The sequence below is a fragment of the Oncorhynchus kisutch genome, linkage group LG1, assembly GCF_002021735.2.
Source record: "Oncorhynchus kisutch isolate 150728-3 linkage group LG1, Okis_V2, whole genome shotgun sequence".
Taxonomy (NCBI): domain Eukaryota; kingdom Metazoa; phylum Chordata; class Actinopteri; order Salmoniformes; family Salmonidae; genus Oncorhynchus; species Oncorhynchus kisutch.
The window spans coordinates 22,125,202-22,145,198 of NC_034174.2; the positions used below are offsets into that span (position 1 = coordinate 22,125,202).

The 19,997-nt window shown below is 42.0% G+C and overlaps 1 protein-coding gene across 2 annotated transcripts in view; it reads left to right on the forward strand.

Moving 5' to 3' along the window:
• Positions 1 to 19,997, forward strand: part of LOC109908223 (cadherin-4) — a 327,390-nt gene that overhangs the window by 135,955 nt on the left and 171,438 nt on the right. For both annotated transcript variants that reach the window (XM_031801612.1, XM_031801646.1), the window contains exon 3: positions 2,155 to 2,178. In XM_031801612.1, coding sequence (XP_031657472.1) covers positions 2,155 to 2,178 — 24 coding nt within the window. The remainder of the gene's footprint in view (positions 1 to 2,154; positions 2,179 to 19,997) is intronic.

The window sequence follows — 19,997 nt, forward strand, 5'->3', positions numbered from 1 at the left end:
CATTCCATATGTTATACATTCTATCAATTGTACATTGATTACAATTTCTGGGACTCGGGAGCAGGTTAGGTTAGTCAGCGTCAAACCGTCAATGCATATAAAGGATAAAAGTGGGGGATGTGTGAGACAGGGGATGAGAGTTACGGTGAGTGCCAAGCTGTGTTCAGACATCATAACTTGGCGGTAGTAGACCAAACACAGGAACATGATGTTGAGGGGACAGTACAATTGGCTGCCTGTCTGAAGCCCGTATGAAGCCCTGTGGTAAATGTTAATGCTCAATATATTAACTTCCAAATCACACACTGTTAAAGGATCTATAATGTTCCAGTCTAGAACCTGTTAATAGGCTGTGGAAGAGGGCCCGGCCCCTCAGTGGGAGGCTTGAATATAAGGCAGGCAGCCCTGGCTCACCATGGGAGACTGGGAGCAGGACAGTCAGCTTGAGTCTTCTCAAGGGGACGGCTGCAAGGCCTACAGAGGAGAGAGAGCAGCACTAGGCTGCCGCGGATATGCCAAATATGAGGCTGCCTGCCAATTTGTGGGGATACTGGCAAGTGCAGCGCAGGCTGAATCCTTAACAGAGGGAGATGAATTATTGAAAAGGTGCTAGGAGTTATGTAGGGGGTGGATAGAGATGCCTTTGCATGCGCTAGAAGAGAAAGGTGGGACACATTACAAAATGTTTAGGGCCTAGAAATCGACGGTTTATAGTTTGTTTGGATGTTTCTTGTTTGATTTGGTTCTAAAAAATACTATTTACTTGGTTGTACAAAATACACAAGTTACTATACACACGTTTCACAAGTTGCTCAGCCCCCCCCCCCCCCCCCATGCTCACCCCCCAATAAAACTGAGCTTGTCTTTCCTACTAGCACTGCCTTTGCTGATAATTTCATTATTGTGGAAAAATGTACATGTACTTACTACGACTGTGAGATGTGGTTGTCCCACCTAGCTATCTTAAGATGAATGCATTAATTGTAAGTGGCTCTGGATAAGCGTGTCTGCTAAATGACTCAAATGTTGCTAGGATGCTAATCTTGTTAATGCATTTCATTATTTGATGCTAACTCTGCACCATGCGTAAGTCAATAGATGCTCTGAAAATAATTGTATTCATAAACAGCCTAACAAACAAAGCATAGAGAGACACAGTATAGTACATTATTGGCCATGTTTTCCCCTCAGCATGGCAACCTTCTCTCTCTTTGGGGCACATTTAGATTCTGCATTCATGCCAGTCACAGTTACTAGTGTTCTACAATTGTGCTACAAAGTGTTTTGCTGTGATTAAACAGCAATTTGAGGGTCACATTGGTGAGCAGGGGTGGACTGGCAGGGGGTGTTGTTGTCAGCGCTCCAGACTCCCTGTGACACCTGATGCAGAAATTAGGTCAATGAATGCAAAACAGCATTCATGGAAATTGTCCCTCATCAAATCTGTGTGCAGCTTCTCCGTTCGAGGGCATCAGAGGGGCAGAAGGCATAGAGAGAAACTGTCTAGAACACAAACACCTGGCTGCTTCTCTCCTCATCCAGCTGGATCTTTGTCTTTATTTTTGCCTAAATAAAGACCTAAAGATGTACATAAATGTAGCGTGTCGTGGAATACACTGTGTTTTATTGTGAGACCGATATCGCATTATAGACATCACAATAACTGGGGTCTATTCAAGTTGATGGATCTAAGTGCAATGTAAAGAAAAAGGAGTGTAAGGAAAACTGTTCCAGTAGAATTGCAGTGTGTGCAGTACACAACATACCATAATGTATGCACATTGCGCTCTTTATTTGAAATGAGCTCCATGTTTATTTGAAGTGAGCTCCAATAGCTCCATGTTCTTATGTCACCCAAACTTCAAGAGCGTGTGCTTTATTTTAAGAGAATGACAGTGTGTGGATGTCTTTTTCTTTCCTCGTGATAGAAGTGATAGATGACTGCTCAGCAACTCACTAAGCAGGATATGTCTTTGTTGGTTCTGGTTTCCATTCTGTGTGATCTGTGATTTGTCTGTTGTTTCTGTTTCCTTAACCACTCTCTGTTGTTCAACAATGACACAAGTTTGTATGGCAGCTTGATAGCTAGCATGTTGTGTTCTAATTGTTGTATTCTCTCTCTCCCTTCATCTCTCTCTTCTCTCTCCCTGACAGACACCAGCCTATCAAGTGAACGTGGTAAGTACTGCAGAGGCACGTTTCCCTGCTTTAGATATGGCTGATTTGACTGTGCCAGATTGGAGATGTTTTTGTGGATGTGCAAAGAGCTGTTTTTAGGTGTTTGTCTCAGGGGGAGTTTGATGCTGTGAGCACAGAACATCATGTGCATCAGTAGGAAGCCATTTTCCTCTTCATCACATTTCATGTTACAACAATTTTGAAAAGGGGATAAAAATTACCGAATGTAATTACCAAAACAGCAGTGCTGGACCGATGTGGCCGATCAGAATTTGAATTTGGCATATTTTCCTTGCATGTACTGGCAGTGCTTGACTTGGGATGAAAGAGGTGCGGGAGCTATCTTTTTTCAAGTCGGTCCATTGACTATTGACTATGTTCAAAGAAATTCACAAATAGCATTAAGCTATAGAAGATCTCTGATTATTCACTATTAAGGGTTCATACACATTTTGACAGATGGAATTTCATGGCTTTTCCATGACTTCTAACCAAATTTCAGTGACCAGTAATTGGTGGCGTCTCTATGTAGCCTACGTGAAGAAGTTACATAAATGTGGTATTGACACTAGAAGGCTGTTAGTCTCTGATCCCATTTAGGCCTGCTATCTCCTGCCATTGTGCCATTAATCAAGGCACTTAACCCCTCACAAAGGGGGTTATAATAATTCACCAAGGTGGCATAGCAGTTCAGACGTCTTTTGTCCTCGTCTTGTCGTGTCCTGTATATATATATATTTACAACTTTTTCACATACATTTTATTTTTATTTTCCATCAACTCATCTTCAAAACACTCTCCTGCAACCCGCCTCACCAATGTATATTTATAAAAAAGTATTATTTACCTCAGATCTGTAATCCTCCAAGAAGCTAGCCAGAAACTCCATGAAGCTAGCCTGAAACTAGCCAGAAGCTAATCCAGAAGCTAGTTCAGAAGCTAGTTAGCTCCTTTACTGGCAAATCGTTAGTATTCAGCTAACCACGGTTTGTGGTCATCAGCTATCCTTTAGCTCGAAAATCTATCGCCAGTTCTGTACGGCGCAGCGCGGCTCGGAACGGAACATACCGGACCAATTTTCTCTCCATGTCCCTGGATTTCGACTGCTCTCTGGACATTCATACCCGGATCTCACAGCTAGCTAGCTGCTATCCGTGTGACTATCGGCCTTCGTCGATTCCGGAGCAAACATCAATTATTCCGGAGCTAGCAAGCTCCGTCAATCACTCCTGAGTTCCATCAATCACACCTGGGCTGCAGTCACCTATCCGGACCCGTTTTACTGCCTTCGCGGAGCCCCACCGGGCCTTCACAACTGGACTGCCGACGTTATCTACCCGAAGGAGTTATTCGGCTGGCTCCTCCGTCGCGACGTTACCTGAACGCCCATCTGCGGCCTGCTAACCGTTAGCTGTCTTACCGGCTGCTATCTGAATAGACAATCGGACAATTTTTTATTTTTATTTTATTTTTTATATTATTATTATTATGTTTTCTTCTTGGGCCTCTATAACTATATCTATTGTTTTTATTTTTGTTGTTGTTGTGTGATTTGGATTAATCCCCTCTACCACACGGAACCCCACTAATCTACTGACGGAACGCAAGAGGTAGCTAACAACAGACCTCCATCCTATGCTAGCTTGCTACCGATGCCCTGGCTAGCTGTCTAAATCACCAACCAACCTCTCCACTCACCGGACCCTTTTGATCACTCGACTAAGCATGCCTCTCCTTAATGTCAATATGTCTTGTCCATTTCTGTTCTGGTTAGTGTTTATTGGCTTATTTCACTGTAGAGCCTCTAGTCCTGCTCACTATACCTTATCCAACCTATTAGTTCCACCACCCACACATGCAATGACATCTCCTGGTTTCAACGATGTTTCTAGAGACAATATCTCTCTCTTCATCACTCAATACCTAAGTTTACCTCCACTGTATTCACATCCTACCATACATTTGTCTGTACATTATACCTTGATGCTATTTTATCGCCCCCAGAAACCTCCTTTTACTCTATGTTCCAGACGTTCTAGACGACCAATTCTCATAGCTTTTAGCCGTACCCTTATTCTACTCCTCCTATGTTCCTCTGGCGATGTAGAGGTGAATCCAGGCCCTGCAGTGCCTGGCTCCACTCCTATTCCCCAGGCGCTCTCTTTTGACGACTTCTGTAACCGTAATAGCCTTGGTTTCATGCATGTTAACATTAGAAGCCTCCTCCCTAAGTTTGTTCTATTCACTGCTTTAGCACACTCTGCCAACCCGGATGTTCTAGCTGTGTCTGAATCCTGGCTTAGGAAGACCACCAAAAACTCAGACATTTTAATTCCAAACTACAACATTTTCAGACAAGATAGAACTGCCAAAGGGGGCGGTGTTGCAATCTACTGCAAAGATAGCCTGCAGAGTTCTGTCCTACTATCCAGGTCTGTACCCAAACAATTTGAACTTCTACTTTTAAAAATCCACCTCTCTAAAAACAAGTCTCTCACCGTTGCCGCCTGCTATAGACCACCCTCTGCCCCCAGCTGTGCTCTGGACACCATATGTGAACTGATTGCCCCCCATCTATCTTCAGAGTTCGTGCTGCTAGGCGACCTAAACTGGAACATGCTTAACACCCCAGCCATCCTACAATCTAAACTTGATGCCCTCAATCTCACACAAATTATCAATGAACCTACCAGGTACCTCCCCAAAACCTTAAACACGGGCACCCTCATAGATATCATCCTAACCAACTTCCCCTCTAAATACACCTCGGCTGTCTTCAACCAAGATCTCAGCGATCACTGCCTCATTGCCTGCATCCGTAATGGGTCAGCGGTCAAACGACCTCCACTCATCACTGTAAAACGCTCCCTGAAACACTTCTGCGAGCAGGCCTTTCTAATCGACCTGGCCGGGGTATCCTGGAAGGATATTGATCTCATCCCGTCAGTAGAGGATGCCTGGATATTTTTTAAAAATGCCTTCCTAACCATCCTAAATAAACATGCCCCATTCAAGAAATTTAGAACCAGGAACAGATATAGCCCTTGGTTCTCCCCAGACCTGACTGCCCTTAACCAACACAAAAACATCCTATGGCGTTCTGCATTAGCATCGAACAGCCCCCGTGATATGCAGCTGTTCAGGGAAGCTAGAAATCATTATACACAGGCAGTTAGAAAAGCCAAGGCTAGCTTTTTCAAGCAGAAATTTGCTTCCTGCAACACTAACTCAAAAAAGTTCTGGGACACTGTAAAGTCCATGGAGAATAAGAACACCTCCTCCCAGCTGCCCACTGCACTGAAGATAGGAAACACTGTCACCACTGATAAATCCACCATAATTGAGAATTTCAATAAGCATTTTTCTACGGCTGGCCATGCTTTCCACCTGGCTACTCCTACCCCGGACAACAGCACTGCACCCCCAACAGCAACTCGCCCAAGCCTTCCCCATTTCTCCTTCTCCCAAATCCATTCAGCTGATGTTCTGAAAGAGCTGCAAAATCTGGACCCCTACAAATCAGCCGGGCTAGACAATCTGGACCCTTTCTTTCTAAAATTATCTGCCGAAATTGTTGCCACCCCTATTACTAGCCTGTTCAACCTCTCTTTCGTGTCGTCTGAGATTCCCAAAGATTGGAAAGCAGCTGCGGTCATCCCCCTCTTCAAAGGGGGGGACACTCTTGACCCAAACTGCTACAGACCTATATCTATCCTACCGTGCCTTTCTAAGGTCTTCGAAAGCCAAGTCAACAAACAGATTACCGACCATTTCGAATCTCACCATACCTTCTCTGCTATGCAATCTGGTTTCAGAGCTGGTCATGGGTGCACCTCAGCCACGCTCAAGGTCCTAAACGATATCTTAACCGCCATCGATAAGAAACATTACTGTGCAGCCGTATTCATTGATCTGGCCAAGGCTTTCGACTCTGTCAATCACCATATCCTCATCGGCAGACTCGACAGCCTTGGTTTCTCAAATGATTGCCTCGCCTGGTTCACCAACTACTTCTCTGATAGAGTTCAGTGTGTCAAATCGGAGGGTCTGCTGTCCGGACCTCTGGCAGTCTCTATGGGGGTGCCACAGGGTTCAATTCTTGGACCGACTCTCTTCTCTGTATACATCAATGAGGTCGCTCTTGCTGCTGGTGAGTCCCTGATCCACCTCTACGCAGACGACACCATTCTGTATACTTCCGGCCCTTCTTTGGACACTGTGTTAACAACCCTCCAGGCAAGCTTCAATGCCATACAACTCTCCTTCCGTGGCCTCCAATTGCTCTTAAATACAAGTAAAACTAAATGCATGCTCTTCAACCGATCGCTAACTGCACCTACCCGCCTGTCCAACATCACTACTCTGGACGGCTCTGACTTAGAATACGTGGACAACTACAAATACTTAGGTGTCTGGTTAGATTGTAAACTCTCCTTCCAGACCCATATCAAACATCTCCAATCCAAAGTTAAATCTAGAATTGGCTTCCTATTTCGCAACAAAGCATCCTTCACTCATGCTGCCAAACATACCCTTGTAAAACTGACCATCCTACCAATCCTCGACTTTGGCGATGTCATTTACAAAATAGCCTCCAATACCCTACTCAACAAATTGGATGCAGTCTATCACAGTGCAATCCGTTTTATCACCAAAGCCCCATATACTACCCACCATTGCGACCTGTACGCTCTCGTTGGCTGGCCCTCGCTTCATACTCGTCGCCAAACCCACTGGCTCCATGTCATCTACAAGACCCTGCTAGGTAAAGTCCCCCCTTATCTCAGCTCGCTGGTCACCATAGCATCTCCCACCTGTAGCACACGCTCCAGCAGGTATATCTCTCTAGTCACCCCCAAAACCAATTCTTTCTTTGGCCGCCTCTCCTTCCAGTTCTCTGCTGCCAATGACTGGAACGAACTACAAAAATCTCTGAAACTGGAAACACTTATCTCCCTCACTAGCTTTAAGCACCAACTGTCAGAGCAGCTCACAGATTACTGCACCTGTACATAGCCCACCTATAATTTAGCCCAAACAACTACCTCTTTCCCAACTGTATTTAATTTTAATTTATTTATTTATTTTGCTCCTTTGCACCCCATTATTTTTTTATTTCTACTTTGCTCATTCTTCCATTGCTAAACTACCATTCCAGTATTTTACTTGCTATATTGTATTTACTTTGCCATCATGGCCTTTTTTGCCTTTACCTCCCTTCTCACCTCATTTGCTCACATTGTATATAGACTTGTTTATACTGCATTATTGACTGTATGTTTGTTTTTACTCCATGTGTAACTCTGTGTCGTTTTATCTGTCGAACTGCTTTGCTTTATCTTGGCCAGGTCGCAATTGTAAATGAGAACTTGTTCTCAACTTGCCTACCTGGTTAAATAAAGGTAAAATAAAATAAATAAATAAAATAAAAAGTAGAATAACTGCTCTGTTAGGCTACTGTATAAAACAAGTGGTCAACCATCTGGAGAGCTACTGGGTGTGCAGGCTTTTAATCCAGCCCTGAAACACACCGAGTCTGCTTATCAAGGTTCTGTTGAGCAGCTGATGTTTAGACTACAATGTGGTGTTAGAGTGGAGCGTGAAAAAAAAGCCTGCACACCCAGTACACTCTAAAACATGTTGGGTTGTTTGCTTGACCCAACTGCTGGTTTGCAGGCAGTGGGTTACTTAGTCGGGTTGTTTTCTTTTAAAAACTGCTGGGCTATTGATGCTGGGTGCTGGGTTATTGAGGTATGATCCAGCGGATCAGAAGACTAGAATCATAGTTTAGTAGGTGTCATTCATGTTCATCTGTTCTGTTGCATAGTTATCATATTTTAAGGTCGAACAATATCGCTTCAATATCACTGACAGATTTTTACGAGTTCGCTAAAAGCCTATGTAAATCCCATTGTTGGGAAGGTGGTACAGTATAGCTTATTAGGCAATGAAATGGTATACTTTATATTTAATAAATAAGCCTAATATTATAGAAGAATGTGTAAAGACAAGGACCCTCGAACCAGGGACCCTCGAACCAGGGACCCTCTGCACACACCGACAACAGGCACCCACAAAGCATCGTTACCCATCGTGCCACAAAAGCCACAGCCCTTGCAGAGCAAGGGGAACAACTACTTCAGGTCTCAGAGCGAGTGACGTCACCGATTGAAACGCTATTAGCGCACACCACCGTTAACTAGCTAGCCATTTCACATCGGTTACATGAACTTAACATGAACTTAACATGAACATGCTGAACAGGATGATATTTTCATGACCATAAGAACCCTCATTCGACAACTTGCTCATTCAGGCATGGCACATTCTCAGTGTATTCAATCTGTGTATGGACGCTAAAACGTTAGGTTAAGAATCATCTGTCTCAGCTATCATAGTTGTTGTATCAACTTCAAGTCAGAATGGCATTAATGAAGCCTATGTGTAACCGGTGTGAAATGGCTAGCTAGTTAGCGGGGTGTGCGCTAATAGCGTTTAAATCGGTGACGTCACTCGCTCTGAGACCTTGAAGTAGTTGTTCCCCTTGCTCTGCTAAAGCTGCGGCTTTTGTGAAGAGATGGGTAACGATGCTTCGAGGGTGGCTGTTGTCGATGTGTGCACAGGTTCCCTGGTTCGAGCCCAGGTAGGGGCGAGGAGAGGGACAGAAGCTATACTGTTACATATGTATAGAGTAGAATATAATAATATAATAACTTTATTGTGCCAAGGACTTCCTTTCTGTTGAAAAAAAGTTGCTTTCAGAACAATTATTTTTGATTGAAAATAAAAAAGATTTTGCTCTCGACAAATAGACACAAATGTACCTCCATAACATATATAAAAATTTGCCTGTGAATAACCACACCTTCATACAAACGTGCTACTGTATGCAGAATTCTTGACGCACAACCGAAGATGCTGCCATATCCTGCCAGCACGCCCACAAGCGAACCACTCATGAGCAGAATGATGACACTTGGAAAAGGGAATGGAATGAGATGGGAACAACAATTTGTTGCAAATTGGGGAGGAGGGCTGATAGCTGAACAATAGACTATTCAACCTTCACTAAAGAATAGTCTAATAGCCGAGCTAGGTGTGAAACGCCCCGTATCACAGACCAGATTTGCCCTAACAACCAAGGAGTAGATTGCTACTCAATGTAATAAAGTATTGACTTTTTAAATAAGTTACCTTACTTGTTATGTTGGCTGACAATTTGTTAGCTACACTGTCCTTACGAACCACATAGCATATCATTACAGCAGTATATACCGCTATGTTAGCTAGCTACCTAACGTTAGTAGTCAAACATGCCAGTATATTAACTATAGGCTATCTGACTACACAACGTTTTTTGACTTGATTATTCTCGTCGTTCTTAGTTTAGCTAAATGTTATAGTTGTTGTGCTTTCTCAATGGACATTTGGGTGCTTTCGTAAATTCGCTCTGGCTATCTATAGGCTGGACAATAGAACGAGTCAAAATTCACCCAAGGCTGAAAAACAGCTTTTTATTTTCAAAACCATGTACATTTAATTCAGCTCGTGTCATGCTAATTTTGCTATTTGTGACCTGCGGAAACAACTTGGAAGACAACGACCACAAAATGTTAAATCCTCAAATCCTCGGCGATTAAGCCTCACCGCTCTGTCACCAGAGCTCTGTGTTTATTATCGGATGTATTAGGTTATGAAATCCGACTTTTTGGATATAATGTTAAAGATACGTTAGGCCCCACTGAACGATTCAAAACATTAAGAATCATCTGTATGGGTAAAATTTATTTTAAAACATAAGGAAGTGAAATGTCATCATCAAAGCGCATTTTCACCCACCCTGGGCAGAGTGAGTGGACACCCTACTCATTGTCAAGTGGCTGGGAACTTTCTCTCTCTGCTTAATTGGCTGTACCAGGAGTCCTAGGTGTAATTGTGTTAAGAGAAAATGTTGAGCCGGGCTGGTTTTAGTACCTTAATCTGTAGTCTCCGGATTCGTATGTTTTTTTCTGGCAGCCGAGCAAATTGTTCAGCCCCATCATCTGCACTGGAAACTGCCTTAACTCTGTCAGGACTGAATGGGGGAGCAAACAACATCAGTAAACACATAGAACATGGAGCCATATATAGTGCAAAACAAACAGCTGAGAGGCTACATTTATTCCCATCTCAGTCCCTTTATGTACTCTGAATGCTTCATATTCAAATATAAAGGTCAAACAGTATTTTCAGATACATCAGACATTCTTTAGTCATTTATTTTTATTTGGAGAGGAATGCATGGGACATTGACCACTGCAAATATCCTTTCACAGGGCTAATGCAATACATAAACTATCCATTCTCAGATTGGAACAGTATTGCGTCGAGATTAAAGGTGATTTTCTTCTAGGCTCCCTGATTAATTCTGTATCTATCCTTGAGAGCAATGTAAAATAATTTGAATCCACAGAAACTCTCTCTTTCATCAGCTCCTCAACAGAAATATCTAGTGTTGCCTTGAAAGTGCTGCTCTCACTGTAGCTTTGAGTAGATGTTTGGGCAGAAAGAGCAGCTAATGGGCTGAGAAATGTCGTCAAACCTACTGCAACAACAGAAGCTAATGTCTCCAGACCCACTGAACAAGAACACAATGTCCAGGAGCCCAGGCACTGAAGAAAGAAAAGCCCTGGCCCTGCGTTACTTTCATGTGTCAGGAAGACCATTTCTGTCAGCCTTATTGTGGTGCTGCTCTGCTCTCCAAGTGGCCTGCTGAAATTGCCTAATTGCCTGCTGGAGTGGACTAGCTCCAGGGTCCTGCTATGAAATGTAGGTTTGTAGATCTCTAATACAGCTATCAAGTGATCTGACAGTACTGTATCTAGCTCTAGAACTCCAGAGCAGACTACAGTGTAGGGGAGGATTCACAGCTCAGTGATATTGAGGTTGATTTACCTGGACCCCTCCGTCCAGAGAGCGCCTGGTGCTGTTTTTAACACGCTTTGTTGTGTAAATGTTCCACATGCACACTTTAATGAATTGTGAATGTAAGTACATTTTCTTCTCTTTTGGTTTGATCATCTTGCTGTCTGTGGATTTGTGTGGGTTTGCTTTTGGCACTCACCACCTAAGCGGAAGATATGTTGCTTGATCTTTTGCTCTGGCTTTCTCTGAAATGTGGTGGATTGGTAGGCCTTCTGCCCCTCTTCCCCCTCAATGCCAATTAAAAGTGTTATTCTCAAAAGACAGTCTCCTAAAGACAGTCACAGAGAGCAATTGAAGTGAAGTCACTCAGGACGTATGGCAGATGGTTCGGCTTGGAATTTGCAAAGAGAAATGCCTACAAAGCAGGAAACAAACAATCTCGATAATGACAGTCTGTTTGTGTGGAAAGCACCTACTTCCAGCCCAATTTAAATTGTAACCCTGTACCCTAACTTTAATTTAAACATACTGTCAAAACTCCAGCCATAGCCTGTTCAGAGGCCTAAGATATGGTGGTGAAAATGCCATACCCATCAGTCACAAAAAAAGTATTGAGACAATAGAAAGCATATCTTAGAGAAAAGCAGCAGCAACAACTTGATCCCATAGCTTAAACTTCAGCTCTCAGTTGTGGGTCCTCACTGAATAGGGACCAGATGTACTATCGGTCCATTTACAAAGACAGGGAGACTCAAAGAGAAGTGAGACAGAGAAGAAAGCCTAATGGCTGCAAGCTTCAACCTTCAAGCGGACTGGATTTATCAAACAGGACCCAGAGAAGCTTGATCGGTGAATAACCCCCTTTTGGTGATTCAGATGAGAGAGGACAGGAAACCGGGAGGACTAGGGCGTTCTCAGCCATGTGGATTTGGGTCTGGGTTGAAAACATACACACACCAGAAACACAGTGGATATTCTTAATGCTCTATATTCATGTCAATATAAAAGCAATTTCCCCTCATTAGTTGAGTGACTCATCGTAACTCTTCTTAGTTGAGTTTTATAGATCAATATAGCCCACTATTTTAACCTATAATTAGAGTAGAGAGTATTTTAGGAGAAAGAGTTCAGTGTGAACCCACTGGGGCACACTGTCCCACATGTCATTTCAACATGGATAATTGGGTAATATTTGGTTGAGGCGTTGATCAATGAGATTACAACATACAGTATTTTCGCCCACTCACCCACTTTAGTTGTCACCCAAATTTCTATCATTGTGCGATCAACCATTTAAAACACAGAAAAGTTCAAATGGGAATAAAAGATCAGATATTTTTTATTTATTTATACAACTGATTAATGTGTTATCACTGTGCTTCATCAACAGCAGAACCAAATTACCTGGATTTACATTAAAACTACATGGTGCAAGTGATCAATGCCGCTTGAGATTCTGCACAGATTATTACAGCAATTGTGAAGATCTCCACAGACCTGCGAAGACCTATGCATGCTATCTGGAACAGTAACCATGGATGTTTTAATCATATTAATGTTGAATGTTACATTAGTTTGTTTTACAAAAGTCATATCGAGTTATTTTTGGTTGACAACATTTAAATATCAACATTTAAAGGAGATCTATCTGCTTGGATAGTTCCATCTGAGCCACTGGCTTAATCCCATTATTTTTGGGAAGGATGAGTTGGAGATGTGAACATATAATTTGTTAAAGGGATTCTCTAGAACTTTTGTATACTTTTTAGCCAGTAGTTCTGAAAGTAGTGCTCACGATCCGAAATTGGTTCCCCAACATTGTATACTTCATCACAAATGTGCAGATATGTGCACCACGTCATTGCTCGCTACAGTATCTCTCTCGCGCTGTACTGTGTGGGCGTCTTTGCAACTGTCACCCAAATGGCAACAGGTTGAAGCTCATTGACTAGAACTCTAAATGCTAGTGGGCTGGCCCATGTGGGGGGAAATATAGGGCAAATTGTACTGCACATTTTCCAGAAAACAGTTGCTTTGAAACTAGGAATTTCATGGGTAATGGAGGTAAATTGATTGATTTGATTTATTAAGATGCCCATTAGCCGACGCCAATGGTGACAGTTAATCTACTGGGATCCTGGGCAAAACGAAAAAGACATTACAGACAAAATACTTTACAATTTACATACAGTACCAGTCAAAAGTTTGCACACACCTACTCATTCCAGGGTTTTTCTTTATTGGACTATTTTGTACATTATATAATGATAGTGAAGACATCAAAACTATGAAATAGCACATAGGGAATAATTTAGTAACTAAAAAAGTGTTAAACAAAACAAAATATATTTTATATGTGAGATTCTTCAAAGTAGTCACCGTTTGCCTTGATGACAGCTTTGCACACTCTTGGCATTATCTCAACCAGCTTCATGAGAGAGTCACCTGGAATGCATTTTAATTAACAGGTGTGGCTTGTTAAAAGTTAATTTGTGGAATTTCTTTCCTTCTTAATGCATTTGAGCCAATCAGTTATGTTGTAACAAGGTAACAAGTTGGAGACTTTTTTTCCCTCACCAACTTTAAACATCAACTATCTGGGCAGCTAACTGATCACTGCAGCTGTACATAGTCCATCTGTAAATAGCCCACCCAATCTACCTACCTCATCCCCATACTGTTTTTATTTTATTTACTTTTCTGCTCTTTTGCACACCAGTATCTCCACTTGCACATCATCATCTGCTCATTTCTCACTCCAGTGTTAATCTGCTAAATTGTAATTATTCGCTCCTATGGCCTATTTATTGCCTACCTCCTCATGCCTTTTGCACACACTGTATATAGACTTTATTTTCTCTACTGTGTCATTGACTTGTTTGTGTTATTGGCTTGTTTATTGTTTCCTCCATGTGTAACTCTGTGTTGTTGTCTGTGTCACACTGCTTTGCTTTATCTTGGCCAGGTCGCAGTTGCAAATGAGAACTTGATCTCAACTAGCCTACCTGGTTAAATAAAGGTGAAATAAAAAAAGATAGATAGCCCTATTTGGTAAAAGACCAAGTCCATATTATGGCAAGAACAGTTCAAACAAGCAAAGAGAAATGACAGTCCATCATTACTTTAAGACATGAAGGTCAGTCACTCCGGAAAATTTAAAGAACTGAAAGTTTTGTCAAGTGCAGTCGCAAAAACCATCAAGAGCTATGATGAAACTGGCTCTCATGAGGACACAGGAAAGGAAGACCCAGAGTTACCTCTGCTGCAGAGGATAAGTTCATTAGATGTACCAGCCTTAGACATTGCAGCCCAAATAAATGCTTCACAGAGTTCAAGTAACAGACACATCTCAACATCAACTGTTCAGAGGAGACTGCGTGAATCAGGCCTTCATGGTCTAATTGCTACAAAGAAACCACTACTAAAGGACACCAATAAGAAGAAGAGTCTTGCTTGGGCCAAGAAACACAATGGAAATCTGTCCTTTGGTCTGATAAGTTAAATTTTGAGATTGTTGGTTCCAACCGTTGTGTCTTTCTGACACAGAGTAGGTGAACGGATGATCTCCGCATGTATGTTTCCCACCTTGAAGCATGGAGGAGAAGGTGTGATGGTGTGGGTGTGATTTTCTGGTGACATTGTCTGTGATTTATTTAGAATTCATGGCACACTTAACCAGCATGGCTACCACAGCATTCTACAGCAATATGCCATCCCATCTGGTTTGCGCTTAGTGGGACTATCATTTGTTTTTCAACAGGACAATGACCCAACACACCTCCAGGCTGTGTAAGGGTTATTTAACCAAGAAGGAGAGTGCTGGGGTTGTGCATCAAATGACCTGGTCTTTACAATCACCCGACTTCAACCCAATTGAGATGGTTTGGGACGAGTTGGACCACAAAGTGAAGGAAAAACAGCCAACAAGTGCTCAGCATATGTGGGGACTCCTTCAAGACTGTTGTGAAATTCCTCATGAAGCTGGTTGAGAGAATGCCAAAAGTGTCCAAAGCTGCCATCAAGGCAAAGGGTGGCAACTTTGAAGAATATAAAATGTAAAATATATTTTTATTTGTTTAACACTTTTTGGGTTACTACATGATTCCATGTGTGTTATTTCATAGTATTGATGTCTTCACTATTATTCTGAAAGGTAGAAAATATTACAAAGAAAAACCCTTGAATGAGTAGGTGTGTCCAAACTTTTTACTGGTACTGTCCAGTTAAAAACATTAACATGTTGTGTGTGCATCAATCAGTTACACATACAGTGGGGCAAAAAAGTATTTAGTCAGCCACCAATTGTGGAAGTTCTCCCACTTAAAAAGATGAGAGAGGCCTGTAATTTTCATCATAGGTACACTTCAACTATGAAAAAATCCAGAAAATCACATTATAGGATTTTTTATGAATTCATTTGCAAATTATGGTGGAAAATAAGTATTTACAAACCAACAGCCACACCATTCCTTACCAGATTCAGCTGAGGTCTAGAACTTAAGGCATGATTTGTACCAAATACAATGCTCTTAGTTTTAGAGATGTTCAGGACCAGTTTATTACTGGCCACCCATTAAAAAATAGACTGCAACTCTTTGTTAAGGGATTCAGACTTTATTAGCTGTGGTTGCTGATGCGTATATCGTTGAATCATCAGCATAAATGGACTAGGGCTGTCCCCGACTATAAAACATCTTGGTAGACCGAATGTCGTCTGTTCTTTCAACCAATCGATTGCTCAAAGATTTTAAGCATGTATTTTTCATATACAGTGCATTTGGAAAGTATTCAAACCCCTTCTCTTTTTGCAAATTTTGTTACGTTACAGCCTTATTCTAAAATGTATTAAATAAAAAATCCTCATCAATCTACACATAATACCCCATAATGACAAAGCGAAAAACATTTGTATTTCATTTAAGTTTTTGCTAATGAAAAAATAATTACAAAAAATACCTTATTTACATACTGTAAGTATTCAGACCCTTTGCTATGAGACTCGAAATTGAGCTCAGGTGCATCCTTTTTCCATTGATCATCCTTGAGATGTTTCTACAACTTGATTGGAGTCCACCTGTGATAAATGCAATTGATTGGACATGATTTGGACACACACTCCTGGTCCCACAGTTAACAGTGCATGTCAGAGCAAAAACCAAGCCATGCGGTTGAAGGAATTGTCCGTAGAGCTCCGAGACAGGATTGTGTCGAGGCAAGGATCTGGGGAAGGGTACCAAAATGTCTGAAGCATTGATGGTCCCCAAGAACACAGTGGCCTCCATAATTCTTAAATGGAAGAAGTTTGGAACCCCAAAGACTCTTCCTAGAGCTGGCCGCCTGGCCAAACTGAGCAATCGGGGGAGAAAGGCCTTGGTCAGGGAGGTGAACAAGAACCCGATGGTCACTCTGACAGAGCTCCAGAGTTGCCAAAAGGCACTTAAAGAACTCTTGGGAATGAACGCCAACCTTGAAACCTGGCACCATCCCTACGGTAAAGCATGGTGGTGGCAGCATCATGCTTTGGGGATGTTTTTTAGTGTCGGGGACTGGGAAACTAGTCAGGATCGAGGGAAAGATGAACGGAGCAAAGTACAGAGAGATGCTTGATGAAAACCTGCTCTAGAGCGCTCAGGACCTCAGACTGGGTCGAAGGTTCACCTTCCAACAGGAGAATGACACTAAGCACACAGACAAGACAATGCAGGAGTGACTTCAGGACAAATCTCTGAATGTCCTTGAGTGGCCCAGCCAGACCCCGGATTTGAACACAATCGAACATCTCTGGAGAGACCAGAAAATAGCTGTGCAGCGATGCTCTCCATTCAACCTGGCAGAGCTTGAGTGGATCTGCAGAGAATTATGTCATGGCTTCAGAAGCTTCTGATAGGCTAATTGACATCATTTCAGTCAATTGGAAGTGTACCTGTGGGTGTATTTCAAGGCCTACCTTCAAACTCAGTGCCTCTTTGCTTGACATCGTGGGAAAATCAAATGAAATCAGCCAAGACCTCAGAGTAGACCTCCACAGGTCTGGTTCATCCTTGGGAGTAATTTCCAAACTTCTGAAGGTACCACGTTCATCTGTACAAACAATTATACGCAAGTATAAACATAATGGCACCACGCAGCCATCATTCTGTTCAGGAAGGAGACGGATTCTGTCTCCTAGAGATGAACGTACTTTGGTGCGAAAAGTGCAAATCAATACCAGAACAACAGCAAAGGACCTTGTGAAGATGCTGGAGGAAACGAGTACAAAGGTATCTATTTCCACAGTAAAACGAGTCCTAAATCTACATAACCTGAAAGGCCGCTCAGCAAGGAAGAAGCCACTGCTCCAAAACTGCCATAAAAAAGCCAGACTACGGTTTGCATCTGCACTTGGGGACAAAGATCGTACTTTTTGGAGAAATGTCCTCTGGTCTGATGAAACAAAAATGGAACTGTTTTGCCATAATGACCATAGTTATGTTTGGAGGAAAAAGGGGGAAGCTTGCAAGCCGAAGATTACCATCCCAACCGTGAAGCATGGGAGTGGCAGCATCATGTTGTGGGGGTGCTTTGCTGCAGGAGGGACTGGTGCACTTCACAAAATAGCTGGGATCATGAGGGAGGAAATTACGTGGATATATAGAAGCAACATCTCAAGACATCAGTCAGGAGGTTAAAGCTTGGTCGCAAATGGGTCTTCCAAATGGACAATGACCCCAAGCATACTTCCAAAGTTGTGGCAAAATGGCTTTAAGGACAACAAAGTCAAGGTATTGGAGGTATCACAAAGTCCTGACCTCAATCCTATAGAACATTTGTGGGCAGAACTGAAAAAGTGTGTGCGAGCAAGGAGGCCTACAAACCTGACTCAGTTACTCCAGCTCTGTCAGGAGGAATGGGCCAAAATCCACCCAACTTATTGTGGGAAGCTTGTGGAAGGCTACTCGAAATGTTTGATCCAAGTTAAACAATTTAAAGGCAATGCTACCAAATAATAATTGAGTGTGTGTAAACTTCTTACCTGCTGGAAATGTGATGAAAGAAATAAAAGCTGAAATAAATAATTCTCTCTACTATTATTTCACATTCTTAAAATAAAGTGGTGATCCTAACTGACCTAAAACAGGGAATTTTTAAATGTCAGGAATTGTGAGAAACTGAGTTTAAATGTATTTGGCTAAGGTTTATGTAAACTTCTGACTTCAACTGTATGTGTATTGAGCTTGTTTGATGCTTTAGGCTTACGTTGTGATGCCTCTAGAAGGCGCCAGAGATTTAGATAACCAGAAGAAAAAAAACTTAACCTGAACCAACTATTTTCCTCCCGTTCCTTCTGGCTTTCATAGATTCTGCCATTACTCTCCTGCCGGTGATAGGCTACACGAGGAGTCTGCAACCTTTCTCAGTTGGAATGCCATTTTATCTTACTATTTTTACTGATCAGCGTTCCAGTTATGGTTTTCATATGCACATTTCATTGAAACAGTTCTATTATAAATGAAAATTATGCAAACCTAAAAAGTAATATATTGCCAACTATGTAAAAATATTCTATATAAAGCCAACAAATACAAACATTGCAGCCTGCAGGTTGAAAATATCCTGATTTAAAAATAAATATCCTATAAATCAGATTGGCTACACATGGCCTGTCTGCAAAGAACTTGAAACATTGTATCAACTATCCAGACTCTACCACATCCAGCCGTGATTGGGAGTCCCATAGGGCGGCACACACAATTGGTCCAGCGTTGCCTAGTTATATTAAGGTACCGGAGCGCCACCATATATTTGATCAAATATTCTAGAAGAGGAACAGCAGCTCAAGTAGTAGAAAATTTGAGGTGCTGGTACTCAGCTCCACTGAGCTCCTGCCCAAGTTAAGCACAGCTTCTCATCCCTTGCGCAAAAAGCCTACAGCTGTGTCTGTCCCGAGCTCACTGGGAAACAGGAGGACCAGAATGTTTTATACAATGTTGCAAGTTCGCTAGGGCAAGCTTGGGCCTGAACAAAGTGAATACAATTTTTTTTTCAACGTTTAATTGAACCTTTATTTAAACAGTACCAGCACCCAAAATGAGTGCCGGAACCTATTTCAGTCCAAGCCCAGCACTGATAAGAAGCCTATTTTATGAGGTTTCCACTGGATCAGAGCATGACATTTTTCTATTTCACAATGAGTGGTTATCGAAATGGAAAGCTGGAAAGATTTTTCAAATACATTGAGGAACTATTGTAATTCTCAATGGATGTAAAAACCGACTTCGTTTGTTTGCTGTTTGAGGTAAAGAAAACATTACTTTGAGAAGCTCCACAGGTCATTAGTCGTTGTGCATTAAGCCAATCGGAAATACTATCAGATCCCCAAATGGCCGCATTTATATGCCTAGTTTGTGTGCAGGCCAGGTAGCCTATAGATCTAGTTCTATGCGTGCACGTCCTTACTCAACATTGGCAGGACCGCTCAAAACAAAAGACAATGACTAAATTGACAGAACTCTAAATGGAATTAAATAAACCAAAACTTGTTTCTCACAAATGTAGCATAGGATGTGCACTCTGCAACCAATGTGTCCACTCCGACAATGAGAACAGGAATAATATTGAATGCATTGAAATAAATTACCATAATTAAAGTAACAAATATTGTAGATTAGAAATGATAGAAGTTAACATTAAATGTACTGCTGGTGATATATGTAAAGGGTAACTGATTTACACTAACAAACAAACGCAAACAATTCACACAATGAAGTTGTGAAACAATTAATGTGCACAGATTTGCGAAGAGAGCGCATTCTGGAGAGAGAAGTGCATTGTGCATCTTGGCACATGGTCAATCCAACATCTGCATTGGCCATGCAGCATGGTGAAATGGCCTCAGCAGAAGTCAGGCTAAGAATGGCCTCAGCAAAAGTCAGGGC